This window comes from Amphiura filiformis, chromosome 19, assembly GCF_039555335.1.
Source record: "Amphiura filiformis chromosome 19, Afil_fr2py, whole genome shotgun sequence".
NCBI lineage: Eukaryota > Metazoa > Echinodermata > Ophiuroidea > Amphilepidida > Amphiuridae > Amphiura > Amphiura filiformis.
Window position 1 is genome coordinate 19,081,288 of NC_092646.1, and position 14,172 is coordinate 19,095,459.

General features: G+C 38.2%; 1 protein-coding gene across 1 annotated transcript; it reads right to left on the reverse strand.

The window, feature by feature from the left end:
* Window positions 1-106: 106 nt before the first annotated feature.
* LOC140140282 (uncharacterized) lies at window positions 107-13,144 on the reverse strand. The gene is made up of 8 exons (XM_072162069.1): window positions 13,029-13,144; window positions 10,032-10,387; window positions 6,907-7,054; window positions 4,993-5,328; window positions 3,082-3,218; window positions 2,399-2,437; window positions 930-1,041; window positions 107-277 (listed from the first exon to the last, which is right to left on the reverse strand). The coding sequence occupies exons 1-8, from the start codon at window positions 13,114-13,116 to the stop codon at window positions 153-155; spliced, it is 1,341 nt and encodes a 446-aa protein (XP_072018170.1). The 5' UTR covers window positions 13,117-13,144; the 3' UTR covers window positions 107-152.
* Between the last annotated feature and the right edge of the window lie 1,028 nt (window positions 13,145-14,172).

Below are 14,172 nucleotides of genomic sequence, written 5' to 3' on the forward strand. Positions count from 1 at the left end.
ATGATCATTATATAACACAACGTTTAAATGATATCAAAACGGTTTAACCTATTTTGATATATACTGTTAAATACGATTTCAACAACAAGTTCCGTATTTGCTGGGATATCGCACACTTATGCTATTGATCACTTTTAAATTTGAGGTTTGAACTACCCATTACCTTCAAAATCGTCAAAGGCTTCAGAAGCCATAACAAGACTGTCAAGTTCGGATGGTTGGAATTTCCATCCTCCTTCTTTCATTTCTCCAAGAGTTCCTCGTTCTGCTTTTATACCTGAAACAGTTTTATTGCTGATTTATATTCAAAAGTACCAAACACCTTGTTGTAAGCCACATGATGTCCATAAAGGGCGTATCAAAATGTTTGGTACCCAACAGTTTCGTTGTTTATTGGCAAGCTTGCTTTTTCAATATACAACTTTGGATCCTCTTGAAATGCCCAGGATATATAGTTGTATGACCTTTCATAATATTAATCTATAAATAAGGTAGCTCCTGGGTTGCATTGTGATGTGGTAAAACTGATGGGTACCAATAATTTTGATACACCCTAAAGCGTCACTTATTTCCTCACTGCCTACGTTACGTTTTGTTTTATAAAGACAGTTATTGAATACATTTTTGTTATATGGCCATACGCTTTGAACTCAACACCCAAAAAGGGTGGTGGCCTCACACTTTTCACTGTGATCATTTTGTTTTGTTAGTGTATCTTTTGGAAGAAAATGACAGTCAAGTTAGTACCCTACACTCGTTCTGTTTTTAGCTTCCTTTAGCCAATAGCTTTCCAAAACTATATACTTTTACTATCATAGGGTGTATAGATTTCCAGATATGACGATTTAGACCAAATTGGTGCGTCATGACAAAAAATGAAGGTGTGACGCAAAGTTGGCGAGTTCATGACGCATGGCCATATTTCTTACTCATTGATAAATATGCGGATATGAATGGCTCTGTAAGCGATAGATCAGCAATAATAACCCACATGGTGTCTGTAGTTTTTTGCAGCATGTATTCTATGGTGTTGCCATTAATCTGAAAAGATAAGTTACGAAGTAAATGCATCAGAACAGCAACAACGACGTAAGCAGCAAAAGCAGTGGCGTAGCCACGGGGAACCGGGGGAGGAGCAAGAAGGGATGAAATAGGCATGGTGAAGAGTAAAGTTCATTAAAATGACTGGAAATGGAACAACCAAAAACTGACACAAGGGGAAAAAATTGGATGCATAATCATGTGCTATTATGTGGCGAATGCATTCATCTTATTTAACATTGTACCGAGTATTACCCAACAATCACAGTCATTTTATAAAAGCAATGTTACATTAAATGGTGTTGGAAAAAAGACTTCTCGGTTGCATTTTTTATCCGGTATCTTTTGGGTATATATAATGGACAAGAATGTGACCAGAACATCCCTTGCATTACCCCAGTGGATACCTGAGGTGGCTCTCATATGTTACAATCCACCATAACAACACTCTTGTTGAACACTCTTGTTGCTTGAATCAAAATCCTTAAAGTCGACAAATGTGATTGTGAGTGGAAGGTGAGAGCTCTGGAAGGCTTCTAAGAATGACAATAATTATACTACTGTGAGTACAGTAGAAATACAACTTCTGAAACTTCTAGTAGACACTAATCTTGTAAAATGTGTTTCGACATGACAATTCCGACGCCTCCAAGTCCCTGGTCTTTGCTTGAACTGCAAACGAGTACCAAGTTCTTGCCATATGACCATAATTCATGGGTGTGATATTATTAGACGGTCCTATTGGATCTCAACAATTTCAACGCCTGCGTCATTGCAGCCAATACACAGTTGACGGAATATCCCTTTCTGATAGTAGGTGTGTACTACATGTGATTGAATGGTTGGTTGACGAGATATATCAGGACCAGCAGTCTGTGAATGCAGGTCAGTCATAGAATCAGTTGAAGACATCTGTCGAGATACCGTCCATATAATATTGCATTAATTAGTTTGTAGTTTCCGTAATTATTAACTTGCTCATTTCAGTCCTGGATGATCAGTGCGGATGATCAGTCTTGGGCAAAATGTTTCCGGAGGCAAAAGTAACCGTAGTTTGCATTGTATTGGGTAACTCGCCCATGATCTGGATCACACTGACTAAGCTATTTGACCTTTGATGATGTGTCAGCTCCATTCTGATGGCCGTTTGAATAATCTCATCCCACTTTAGCCGTTAAGAGATGTACTCTTCAAATATCAGGCAGTTCCAACCAGTTTTAACCATAGTTTGGAAGAATACTGAATGAATAAAAGCTATAAACGCAAACACGCAGAAGATAACCTTCAAATATTTGGCTTAATTCTCCAGTAATAATGAGACTATGGTTGAAATTATGATTATTTAGGAAATACGTACCTCGGACGGTATTGCCTCATCAAATTTGTGAAGAATTCCCTATAATAAATTAATATAAATAGCATCTAATTACTTCACCTGATATACAAGTAAAGATCAATAAATACTAAAGGTTGCGCACGATACCATTTCTAAATAAAATTCAATATAACTTTCCATTTTCTTTTATTCTGGTTCGCTCAAACACATTATTACTTTAATAATGACAGGTAGGCAGATTGAGGTTGATTGCGTTGATTGTTAACAGCCATGATTTCGCTCAAACACATTATTACTTTAATAATGACAGGTAGGCAGATTGAGGTTGATTGCAAAGCTCGACCCCCTTGTCTGGACACGGGGCAAAGGTAGGAAGCCCACGCGTGCTAGCGCAGACGATTAAGACTGGTTCAGACTCGTAGCACATTTGCAACGCCGACGGGTAGTGTCGCTGGTTGTCAGTAACTCATGGGTGGGGACAAGCGAAATCATTCCGGCCTCTCACTGTGAATACACCTCCGGGATCATCGGAGTAGCTTAATAAAATTATACACCGTATAGCCTACATGCAGTTTTTGATTTTGGGGGCTAAGCGTAGGGAACCCTATAGGCAGAATGTCACCCGTTTCGATGGCGTGACGGCAGCTTTTGTCTGTAAAGACGCAACACCGCACGTCACTGCAAACTTTTTTACTGAGACTTACAATGATAGTCCCTTGTTTTGCTGCATCATCCTCACCGGCAAGGCCTGGTTGACATTTGAGGTTATCGAGGTACTGTGCGAAGGAAACATTTTCTAGGGACCCACTAGGATCCGACTGTCCACAACCAACACCGGCACCTTAAATTTAAAAACCAAAACGGTAATTTTTTTTTATCAAAGACAGAGATAAAAAGATTTTATCGCGGCTGATGTCACTGTCAATTACGATCCTTGATTGGTTCACACAGGTTAATAGCGGAAGGCCGATTAATCTGGTGCTGATCGGAGAAACGGAATAGCTGCAAATGGCGAAAAATTACGTACTTTTACAAGGCAACAAGCTAATTTTCTAGGCATTCTTGACATGGTGCCTTCGCGAAAGAAAGTTTCCTACTATAAAGACTTAACTTTTTGTGTGTTGGTTTGTGTGTATGAAGGTGCAAAATTAACAATAAGGCGTCCGGTTATACCGCCGCATTCAGCAAGTCATCATCACGACACTTGTAAACAAACCGTGCTCGAGTTTGATTGACAGATGACGTCAGACGCGATAAAATCTTTTTATCTCTGTCTTTGATAATAGTGGACAAATAATATCTAGGTCCTCCATCACAATCCGATTTTATTTTCAATTCACAGCTCTTAGTTCCCTTTGAGGAGTTCAATTTATCAGCAAATAAAGAAATAAAATATAATACAGACCGTAACGGAATAAAGGTAACAGTTTCGTTAACTTCTGTATATCCAAGATAAATTAAAACCACTGGGCAGCTACCACGGTTGTTTGATGTATATAGAATTGGCTTCATTATTAAGTAAATGCAAACTATAGGTGGCTCTATTTATCCTAAATCATATTTCTTAATTTGCAAGGGGTAGGTGATCATTACTGCCATTAAAATAGATAGAACGTGTGAAATAAGCAACAAAGACATTTTATAAACATATTTCTTCAAAAAATAAATGGGATTATTTGTATTAAAAGCTTGAAAGAGTAATTTCCAGTAACTAAATAGCGCCACCAATTTTGTCATAAATATATACATTTTATATCCGAAAAAGCTTTCAAAATGCTGTAAACGTGAATAATTTTGTAAAAGAGGTGAAATTAAAGTTGAAAATTATTCAAAAGCATCTGTATACATTAGCATAATATCGCTTTTAGCTGATTAAGCCTAAAATTGGGTTATACATGATGTTTTGTTTGCAAAACCAATAAATGATCACATCAAACAACCGTGCTACATGTAGTACCCCTCTCTGTCGCACTTAACTCTGATTTAAGACATCATTTGTTCAAATTGGTTCATGATTAAAGAAAAAGTGATCTAAAGCCTAAGGAAGTAACAAAATCAAAAGTTGCAGTTTCATGTTCTAATCAATGTAAAGCCCGGTGCTAGTGTTGATGTGCTAATCATTGGAAAGAACGGCGTTAGTTGTGTTGCTTGAAAACGCTTTATGTATCAATAGGGCATGCGATGGAACAAACTGCAACTTTTGCATTTACAGCTTCCTTGGGTTTTTGGATCATCGTGTCTTTATTTCTTGAAAATTTTCAACGAATCAGGTCTTAAATCCGAGCTAAATAATGACGCTACTAACTGCTGGTTCTACTTACAACATATCTGTATTTGTTTAGGATATATAGAGGTTAATAATAACTGGTACCTTAATTATTGTACGCTCTATGAAAGGCCATTGTAACTTAACAAAGATGAAATGGAAAAAATAGAGAAATGGAGCAGTAAACTGGATAAACTGGAGAGGAAGCTATAAAAGTAAAAGTAACCGATGAAGAAGAAGAACATATTAAGGATAAGAAGGTCAACAATAGTAGGTACTACGAGAAAATACAGACTAAGATTAACATTGCAAGGAGAAAAGCAAGAAGATGAAGCAAACGAGAACTCACCTTGTATATTTGAAGACCAGGAATTAGTACTTGAAGCGGCTGTTGAAGAAGGGTATGTCGTGTGTGATGTGGGTATGGTTGCCGTTGCACCAGTACCTGGCGTGGGTGTCTGGGCTGCAACAGAAACGGACGCAAGTATTTCCGTAGTCTCGATACCCGGATTGATGCTAGAAACTGTAGCTACAGTGGACAATGGTTGTGCTGTTGTCCCTACAGATTGAGTAGTCGTTGCAACTAATGTAGGTGTAGTCGTTGATCCTTGAGCCGTGACAGTCGTTGGGGCTGGTGTATTAACAGTTGGGTTAGGTGTTGTGTTTAAAACAACTGCAGTAGTCGCTGAAGAAAGACATTATAAAATTGAAGGGTTAAAAAAACCCGACAGGTTTATGACTAGCCTTGATAAAATGGAAATCAAAATGGAACTTAATATGACCTGAGGCAATGTCGTGTTTTAGTTCGACGTCGGTATTGTAATAATAGAGAGATTGTGATTACCGTATCAAACGCCCGTGCAATCTATCCCCTCACAGGATAGTGATTTGGAAATCGAAATGGTAAGTGAAAGTGCTAACCCGATCTTGACGCTCAGAGTATTGGCAGATCGGTAATTTCAATTTGTTATACGTGTTACATGCCGACCCACATATGAATAATATGGGGACTTGTCTCTTCATCCTAAAGCAGTTGGTACTTTATCCTTTTCGTCCTCATTCGGTGAGTGCGCTGCTTAAAACTTCTCTAAAGCTTCCATAAAGCTTCCATAAAGCTTCTCTAAAGCTTCCATAAAGCTTCTCTAACGCTTCCATAAAGCTTCAATAAAGCTTCTCTAAAGCTTCCATAAAGCTTCTAAAGCTTCTCTAAAGCTTCCATTATCTTCTCATTCTGCTTCCATTGTAAAACAAACTGTAGCAGCTGCTAATTTATAAAGCACACACTGCGGTTTTTTTTCTTGCAGAGGCAGTATTACTTACACAGTTTCCCAACAGGTAACTGTAAAGTGTGCTGATGCTTGTGGATCAACGTCTAGGCGTTGTACCTGTGTGTAGCGCTCTATAAATCACTGCGCTTTTTTTTTTCTTTTTTTTTTTTTCTTTTGTTTTTATTATAAAAAAGTTTTCAAGTTTTCTAAATGTAGTGATTGTGGCAAATCGACCAATTCTATAAATGCTCTAGTATTTCAAATTTTTATTATCCATGAAACATCATATGGCAATGATTTTCCAAACCTTCCAAAATGAAGTTATGTGTGATTAGCTTGATCAGTGAACAGAGAAAGAAGCTTGTGAAATCAAACGATTTTTGTTTCAAATTTTTTATTTTTTATTTTGGTCATGTGACCAAAAGTTGTGATTTAAGGTTAGCCACTATTTTAAACTGCTGCGATTTAGTAGTTCACATCATCTTGCAAATGGTAGTGAGCTTTGGTAAAAAATTGCAGTAATCATTTCATAATAGCGAGTGTAGAAGAATTCAAATATCACAGATAATACTTTAGTAGGTCCTGTTGTCCTTGAGTTATGTTGCAAAGATGGCTGAAACAACATCACTTTTTTTAAACCGTACATTACTCATTAACTACAAAAAATCAAGCAAGTTTTCAAAGTATATGATTTGTAGAATAAACTTGTGCAAACATCAAAGCGTTATTTTATAATAATATATTGATTTAAATAATGTATGACAATTTTTTCAAAAAGTTTGATATATCTGCGAAGAACAACAAGGAGGGCATTTTTTTATGTTTGGCATAATTATGTTTGTGATCCGGAATTGAACGATGACGGTGCAGCGACAAGTTCAGTAGGCTACTTCACCCATCATACACAAGCTAGGATTTCATCAGTCTCGCTTGCTGTGGCACCAGCTTTTGCAGTGCATTTCGCAGATATGCAGGAAAGTTATTACCATACTTACTTTCTGGTATTGGGCAACCGATAATTTCTAGTCGCATTGAGCACCAGTTTTGCCATGTTATAGGCAGAACTCGAATGTAACGTGCAGTGATCGGTGCCGGAAACGTAATGGCTACCACACTTAAGGTATCACTACTTGCATTGAATGTCTGAAATAAACCGAGTAAAAAATAATGACCAGTAAAGTAAATAAAGAATTAATACTTTGTGTACATTATGATCATTTCATTATACAAAGAAACAACACAGACTTGATGAACAAGACATTTTAATATCGCAAACGAATCTCGTCAAGTATCGGCTGATGTCCCAGGCAATGTCTGGATGTCCCAGACCTGATGCTGCATCATTGTACTTGCGAGTGTCCCGGTTAAGTGTATTAACGAACTTGAATAGTACGCATCCGATCGTAAAGGTATACAGTACTTTAGCAGTGGCGTAGCCGGAGTGGGGGTGGGTGGGTGTGTGGAGGGGGGGGGGGGGGGACCTTAGGCTGTCGGTACATAAAGGGCGTTGGTGAATAAATTTGTGCTAACAATAGACAATTTTGTGTGCATTCCTTTTAAAACTTTGATGTGATCCTTCCGTTTTTGCCTGTTGGCGTTACCACTATGATTCCGGAATCCTGGCTACGCCACCGTACTAGAGACCTGTACTCCAGGACTCTAGTAAGAGCTTCAGAAGGTAAATATATCAGGAGTAGTTTCGGCCTGGGCATACACGCCTATGCAACACAAACAGAAAGTCCTCATTTATGTAACCCGTCTTAAATCTAAACCTGCTCATGTTATGACAATTTGATTGACACGATAGTGTACCCTAATGTGAGCCCTCATTTGAGACCGCATTTGCTACCAAAAGCTTTACATTGACAAAGATTGATATTAGAAAGTTGGTGTATTTTAAAAAGTTGCAAATCAAAATGATTGAAATCGATGGCATGGTCAAGCTCGCTTATCCAAAGAGCCCATACAAAGCGCGGTTTATTCAATTGTTACACTCCCTCATTTCAAATCTTTAGTTTTGGTTTCTCTTTTGTTCAGAAACCAAAAATCTAGGGATTAAAAAGTAGCGCAGATCTGGTCTGCAATCATAACACTATTATGCTGGGAGGACACAGTATAGGGTATACAACCAGAAGTATACAATAGCCTATTTTGCTAACATAATTATTATCATGATTGATATCGGAAATCTATCCCGCGGACGACAGTTGATGCTCTCTGTCGAAGATGGCATATTCACTCATGAGTTCTAGGCCTAGGAATCATATACATGCGCGTATATTGAAGGATGGGGTGGGGTGGGGGCTTTGTTTGTTTGAAACATAAACGATGCATGGAGATGATTTGATTATGAATTAGTTTATTATCCCCGGGAAGCACAACCCATACCTCCTATGACCACCTCTTCCCTAAGTGACTCCTTCTCCCCCCCTCCTCCTCCCCTACATTCGATATCTTCATCTCGAGCTATCCTCCCCCTTCTCTTTCACTTCCAATGCTCTCTCCCATCTATTTCTCTTTCTCCCGGCCCATACCCCTTGCACCCCCCCACACACACACACACACACACACAATATCTTCTCCCTCTGTCTTCTTCTTTTTGCAGTAAAAATTGCTTCAGTAAAAGTCATTAGGTTATTAGAGGTCATATAATGGCCTTCCACCGATTCTGGTACATGGGATTAAGGACATGAATCGATTTTGTTTATAGCACCTATACAATAATAGTGGCCCCTTTTGTAATGTCGAATGCAATATTTCGATGGTCTATATTTTTTCACAGGTGAAATATTATTCGATTTTGTAAACCACGTCTTTCAATGTAGATTACCATGCTCGATTTCTCTCTTCGTGAATATTGCACTGCGAAATTTAAACATTTCTTTTGTATACTTAGAGTAGGTAACTTCAAACCATTTTTTTTTCTTCACACCACTTATAAGAAACTGAAACCAAAACCGAAACTGACTGACACAAATGTTCAGTTTTTAACAAAAGGTAGAAAGAATGAGTTCGATATCTTATGATTCAAATGGTTAGGCAGGACAATAGGAAACCACGTGACCAAAACCAAAACTAAAACTAAACATTTGAAATGGGGCAATGTTTAGTAATACTGTACACGCGGGCTTGGTGCGATCGAAATCGGGATATGTCATGGTTGTGCACTGCCATTTGCTTCTGCAGCACCGAGTGCTCCTCTTTTAAAAATACACTAAATTACCGGTATTAATATTTGTCAATTGTGACACGATCTGGTCCATGGGGGCCAAAGGAGGCATTTTTGAAAATTGAGTTACTGTAATTATTACATTATACATATAATAGACTATCATTTATTGTGTTTATTAAAGATTGTTCAGACATTTACTATGCTAGGAAACGTACCAAAGGGGCGGAGGGTCTTGCCTACCTTTGAAGAAATGATAGAAGCCCATAAAATAAGTATGCGACGTCTCGGGAGCCACATTTCCACCATATTATTATATTAGCCCTAACGCCCCAGTTGTTAATTTGTTTCGAGGGGGAATGAAAGAAGGAAGGAAGAAAGAGAGAAGAAAAAGAGAAAACGTTTTTCACGGGTCTGGTTTTGAACCCCCGACCCCTTGAGTGCCACACCCGTGCACGGCTCAACCTTGCCACGGGAGTCTAGCTTGGCAGAGTAAGCTTTCCGTGGCCATAATAGACTGTTCGTTGTGGTTTTTTTATGTTTAGTTCGGTTAGGGTTAATATACCCATATAGGAGGTAAATTAAGGTGTTATTAGCCGTAACCCCCCAGTTGTTGTATTTTTCCGAGGGGATATGAAATAAGGAAGGAAGTAAAACAAGAAATAAGAGAAAACGTTTATGCATATGCTTTGTGAATTGAGGTTTTTTATGTTTGGTTTGGTTAGGGTTAACGTTGGGGTACATACGTCGCAAAGCGTAGGTATGACACACCGGTAGCCTGAGAAAATTCACTGTACCTCACACACAGCAATATTTTCAGACTAGTCCATTTTTTGCATCTAAGTTTGGTGTTGTCGGGCTACATCTATTCCATATCATATAATTTAGCTAATCAGAGGACCTGCATGTATCTGTTCGTTGAATAAATTGGTTAGAGGCAATACGACCAACCTTTTTAACTCCATCTTGCTTTACGTATTCCAACGCACCAGGTGAGTCGCCATATTGGACGTCCAGCTCTGTGACGTACTCTTCATCACCTTCTAATGTTATGGAAGGCACGTTACCTTGTACCTCTAGCCCCGTAATAGTATACATTGTAGAAAGGTCAACTTGCATCCACGGATCGGTTGGCGTGTCAGTTTCGGTGCTCCAATAGCCATTAACTTTGTTGAGTCTACCATCGTAAGGGGGGTAAGCGGATGTTACAATTCCAAAAAAAAGATATTCATAAAACTCAGATGCTGTTATTTGACTGTCTTCAATAGTAGAATCCTCCATCCCCAGGGCCATTGGTGATCCGCATTCTGTATAAAAATATTTAAACAAAGTCAGCGTTTGCAAGATAAATGAATGCTACCAAAACAACAGCTAATGTCTCAAATGGTTTGAATGGTGTCTAAAATTTTGATCATTACCATCATCATCACCATCGTCGCCATTGCTGTCATCATCATCGTCATTATCATCATCATCATCATCATCATCATCATCATCATCATTATCATTGCCATTTATACATTTTGATTGGATGTCGTTTTTTTTCTAAATAATTGCTAACCAATTCTGTATTTGTAAGTAATATTCCATTATATCACTTGTAGTATGTTGGTTTTGTAGTACCTATATAATTATTTCTTTAGATCATGGCTTCTCTAAATGTAGCAGGTGTGGAGCCGAACGTTAATCAAAATGTTAATGAATGCACTACAATGCAATAGAGTATAAATTTCCAAAATATATTTAGTGTATGGCTATTATGCACTACACATAAGAAAATACGTATAAAGTGGATTCTCAATACTCAAGATTCCAAATAATCTAGTACTAACATGCGTAGTTTTTCCGTTATATATCTTTTGGTTTTTATCAAACCTTTATTGTGATTGGTTTCTCTTTGATAGCTGATAATGCCCAGCCATACAGCAAGTGGCTACTAACTGACCTTGATTGGCTTGATTTAGCACTGTCACCTGCCACAAAATAGTCCGGCTGCAAACTGTTGTTTTAGCAGGTCAGATAGTTTTGCTGATTATTTAGAGAATAAAAGATAGGATTTTTGTCTTTTGCCTATCCAATATCGTGTCATAATGGATCGGCTGGCCAATATTTTGAGTAGTGGATGCCGGCGTATTCTTATTCAGTTTAGTACAATTTTTATAAGTAAAACTGCTTTTTTAAAGAAAAAAATTAAGCTGCTTTTGTCAGGACATCCCCGTTGTTTTAAATGAACGAAACCGTCACGAACATTAAAGCCATCGACTGCGTTCTTAGTTCGCGCACGTGTATTACGCGAACGCACTTTCGCGCTATCATTGACGATCTGCAAGCGTGCCGCCGTTGCGCGTCGGAACGCTCACTGTCTTATATCATGACTATCCACTATCGTGACATAATGTATAGGTGAAACCAATCAAATTGCGTGTATTCTTGACAAGACGCGCCCACTGAATTAGAATATTCTATAGGTTGTACAAAGTGCGATTATGGGGGTGTAGAATTGTAATCACTGAACAATTCAAGATCAAAGTCAACGATTATAGTGAAATGTGTCTCTAATCATAAGGATTCAGAAAATGTATAGTTTGACCTGCCTCAGACCTCGGAAGTTATACGCCATAAGATTAAAGGTTAAATTTTGAAGATCCACAGGGCATAGAATAAATAAAATGCTCCAATTTTGATGAAAGCACTGTTAAATGATTTCTGTGCACTTATGACATCTCACTGTTTACAGTGGTCTAATATTAATGTGGCATAGTGCATTTAAATAAAACTCACCCAAGATTTGGAAGTTTCAGCAAAATCCTTTTGCCTTGTATTTAGTATATAACAAAAGGAAATATGTTTCGCTCTCAATGGATTATTCTTTTTGTTTCGTGCATTTGAAGGGGATCATGTGATCATGTGATAATCAACAACGCTTATCATTCACTTCATGTGAAATTGAAACATGAAGATTTCAATATTTTGCAAACAATTGCAAGTCGTCCTTTCAGTGGTAATGTTACATTCAAAATTTCCTGATTGGCAGATGTTACCATTATTAAGATGTAACTCTTTGTCTTCCACTTCTTGTGACCTTATTAGTCACAGAAAATATTGATCTTGCCATGCTTCAATATGAGATTAAGTAAACAGTGACGACTAATGTGAATTATTACAATATTTTTACTGGTTATCATGTGTTCTGACCCAAAAATTCAAAACCTAAAAGAATGTTGTTGCTTCCAGTGCTTTATACAAATTTGACATAAGATAAACCGTTTTGGAATAATGGTCATTCATTAAAGAGGTAGTGATTTTGTGGTTTACGCTGGGCAAGTTTGGATCAGGATATGCATCAGTCGCGCAGAACATTGAATGCAACAGAAAGGAAACTGTCGTCATGGATAAGTAATTATTGTAAAATTACCAATAACAGTTTTTAGCGGGTTTGCAATCGGACAGTTTTGAATTGTGAACACCCGTCGTAAAATCCCACAAAAAATGTATGAAGGCCTATATATATTATCTGCATTCTGAACTTTTCAATATTCTTTTTTTATTAACTCAAACACACAATGTGTTTTGTTGTGCATTCTGAAGTGAATTTGGGTAAAAGTGTTTTTAGCCTTATATTGACATCCGTATAACAGCAGTTTTACCGCATGCTTCTATTTATCGCAGCAACCATACTTTCATTTTTAGGAAGGTGAAGTCTACTTTTCTGGCATGCAAGCATTTTAGGGGGAATGATCCAAATTGATTCCACACCCACCACAAATCCTGATACATGGGACTGAGTAATGAATTAAACTCCCTGCTCTCAAGACAATACAGTAAACATCAGCATCTGGTTTAACAACGACTAGAACCATTACTTCAGCGGCAACATTATAACAGTAACACGACTATACTCTTGGAACAACTACTCAAGATGCTCAAGGACAATTATAGTTAACTTACGTTGTGAAACGGTTATCTTCAAACAAGTAAGAAAAATCGTAACTTTCAAGAACTCCATGCAGAGGCACCATGCAGATGAAGATATCATATTTTGCTAGCGTTGATAAAAAATGAAACTGGCTGCCAACATGTAACGAAGCAATAATTAGCAGTCAACAATCATAATTGCCACGGACACGCACTTTGAAAAATATACTTCCGCGCAGTGACTTTAATAAAGGTAGGAAAGCGTCACGACTGAGTGGTAATTATATTTCATTATATGGTGATCACATTTGTACTTTGAGTAATTAATATGTTCATGTTAATCAGCAAAATTCCACCTGTGCTTTTCGTATACTTGGATTTTGATTGTTTGCAGTCCGGTCAACAACCTCATCCCCACCTTTCTTTCTGCCAAAAAGGCGATTTTTGCAGTGATTCTATGATATTTAGGGTTTCTAAAGATGTTTTATTTGGATATTGCAAGTTAAAATGTGTCTTAAGTGTGTAAACCTAGGTATTATCTACAAGGTATTCTATGGAGCACTCAAATGTACATTTTGGCTTTCATATCAAAAATGATTTGAATACCATCCTGAAACGTCATTGTTTAGGAACCATGCGATACATGTTGAAGTCGGATTACTTGCCTTTAATGCACATATCAAATGCATCACCGGCCCCTGGGGACCCGGGGATGGCCGGGTCGTGGGCCGTGGATTTTGGGTTTAAAAGTTCAAGTCCCGGGTAAACACCTGGCCAGTCCCGGACCCACCCGGGCACAACTCTTAGCCACTCCTCGGCCCCCGGGGCGAATATCCGATGCAAACTGATGCAAACCCCGGGTATTCCTCGGCCCAAGTTCCCGGCCCTGAGCATCGGATATAGGCCTGGATCTACATATGGTTTTAATATCGCGGGCTCAAAATTCGGTATTCAGGTATATGTTTTCACTAAATGGACTGCCGAGCTCTGGACATGCTGGGAGGATTCAAACGCTTCAAATATAGGCCAACATCTGTGTTCCATTGCAAATACGTCAGTTACTCACTTTGTTGCGGAACATCTAAAAACGATAACGAAATTAGCTACCTAGATAATTTCTCGTCACTAGTGCAGAGCAGCGTAATTCTCAGATAGGCCTACTGTTTCCACTTTCGGA

Bases quoted from the DNA above. Each gene is read 5' to 3' on its own strand.
- LOC140140282 (XM_072162069.1), bottom strand. From the start codon at position 13,116: ATGATATCTTCATCTGCATGGTGCCTCTGCATGGAGTTCTTGAAAGTT. The intron at 7,055-10,031 runs GTTGGTCGTATT...GGTTTATTTCAG, and splicing joins AGCAAGATGGAGTTAAAAAG to ACATTCAATGCAAGTAGTGA. The intron at 2,438-3,081 runs GTAAGTCTCAGT...AATTTATTATAG, and splicing joins CAAAACAAGGGACTATCATT to GGAATTCTTCACAAATTTGA.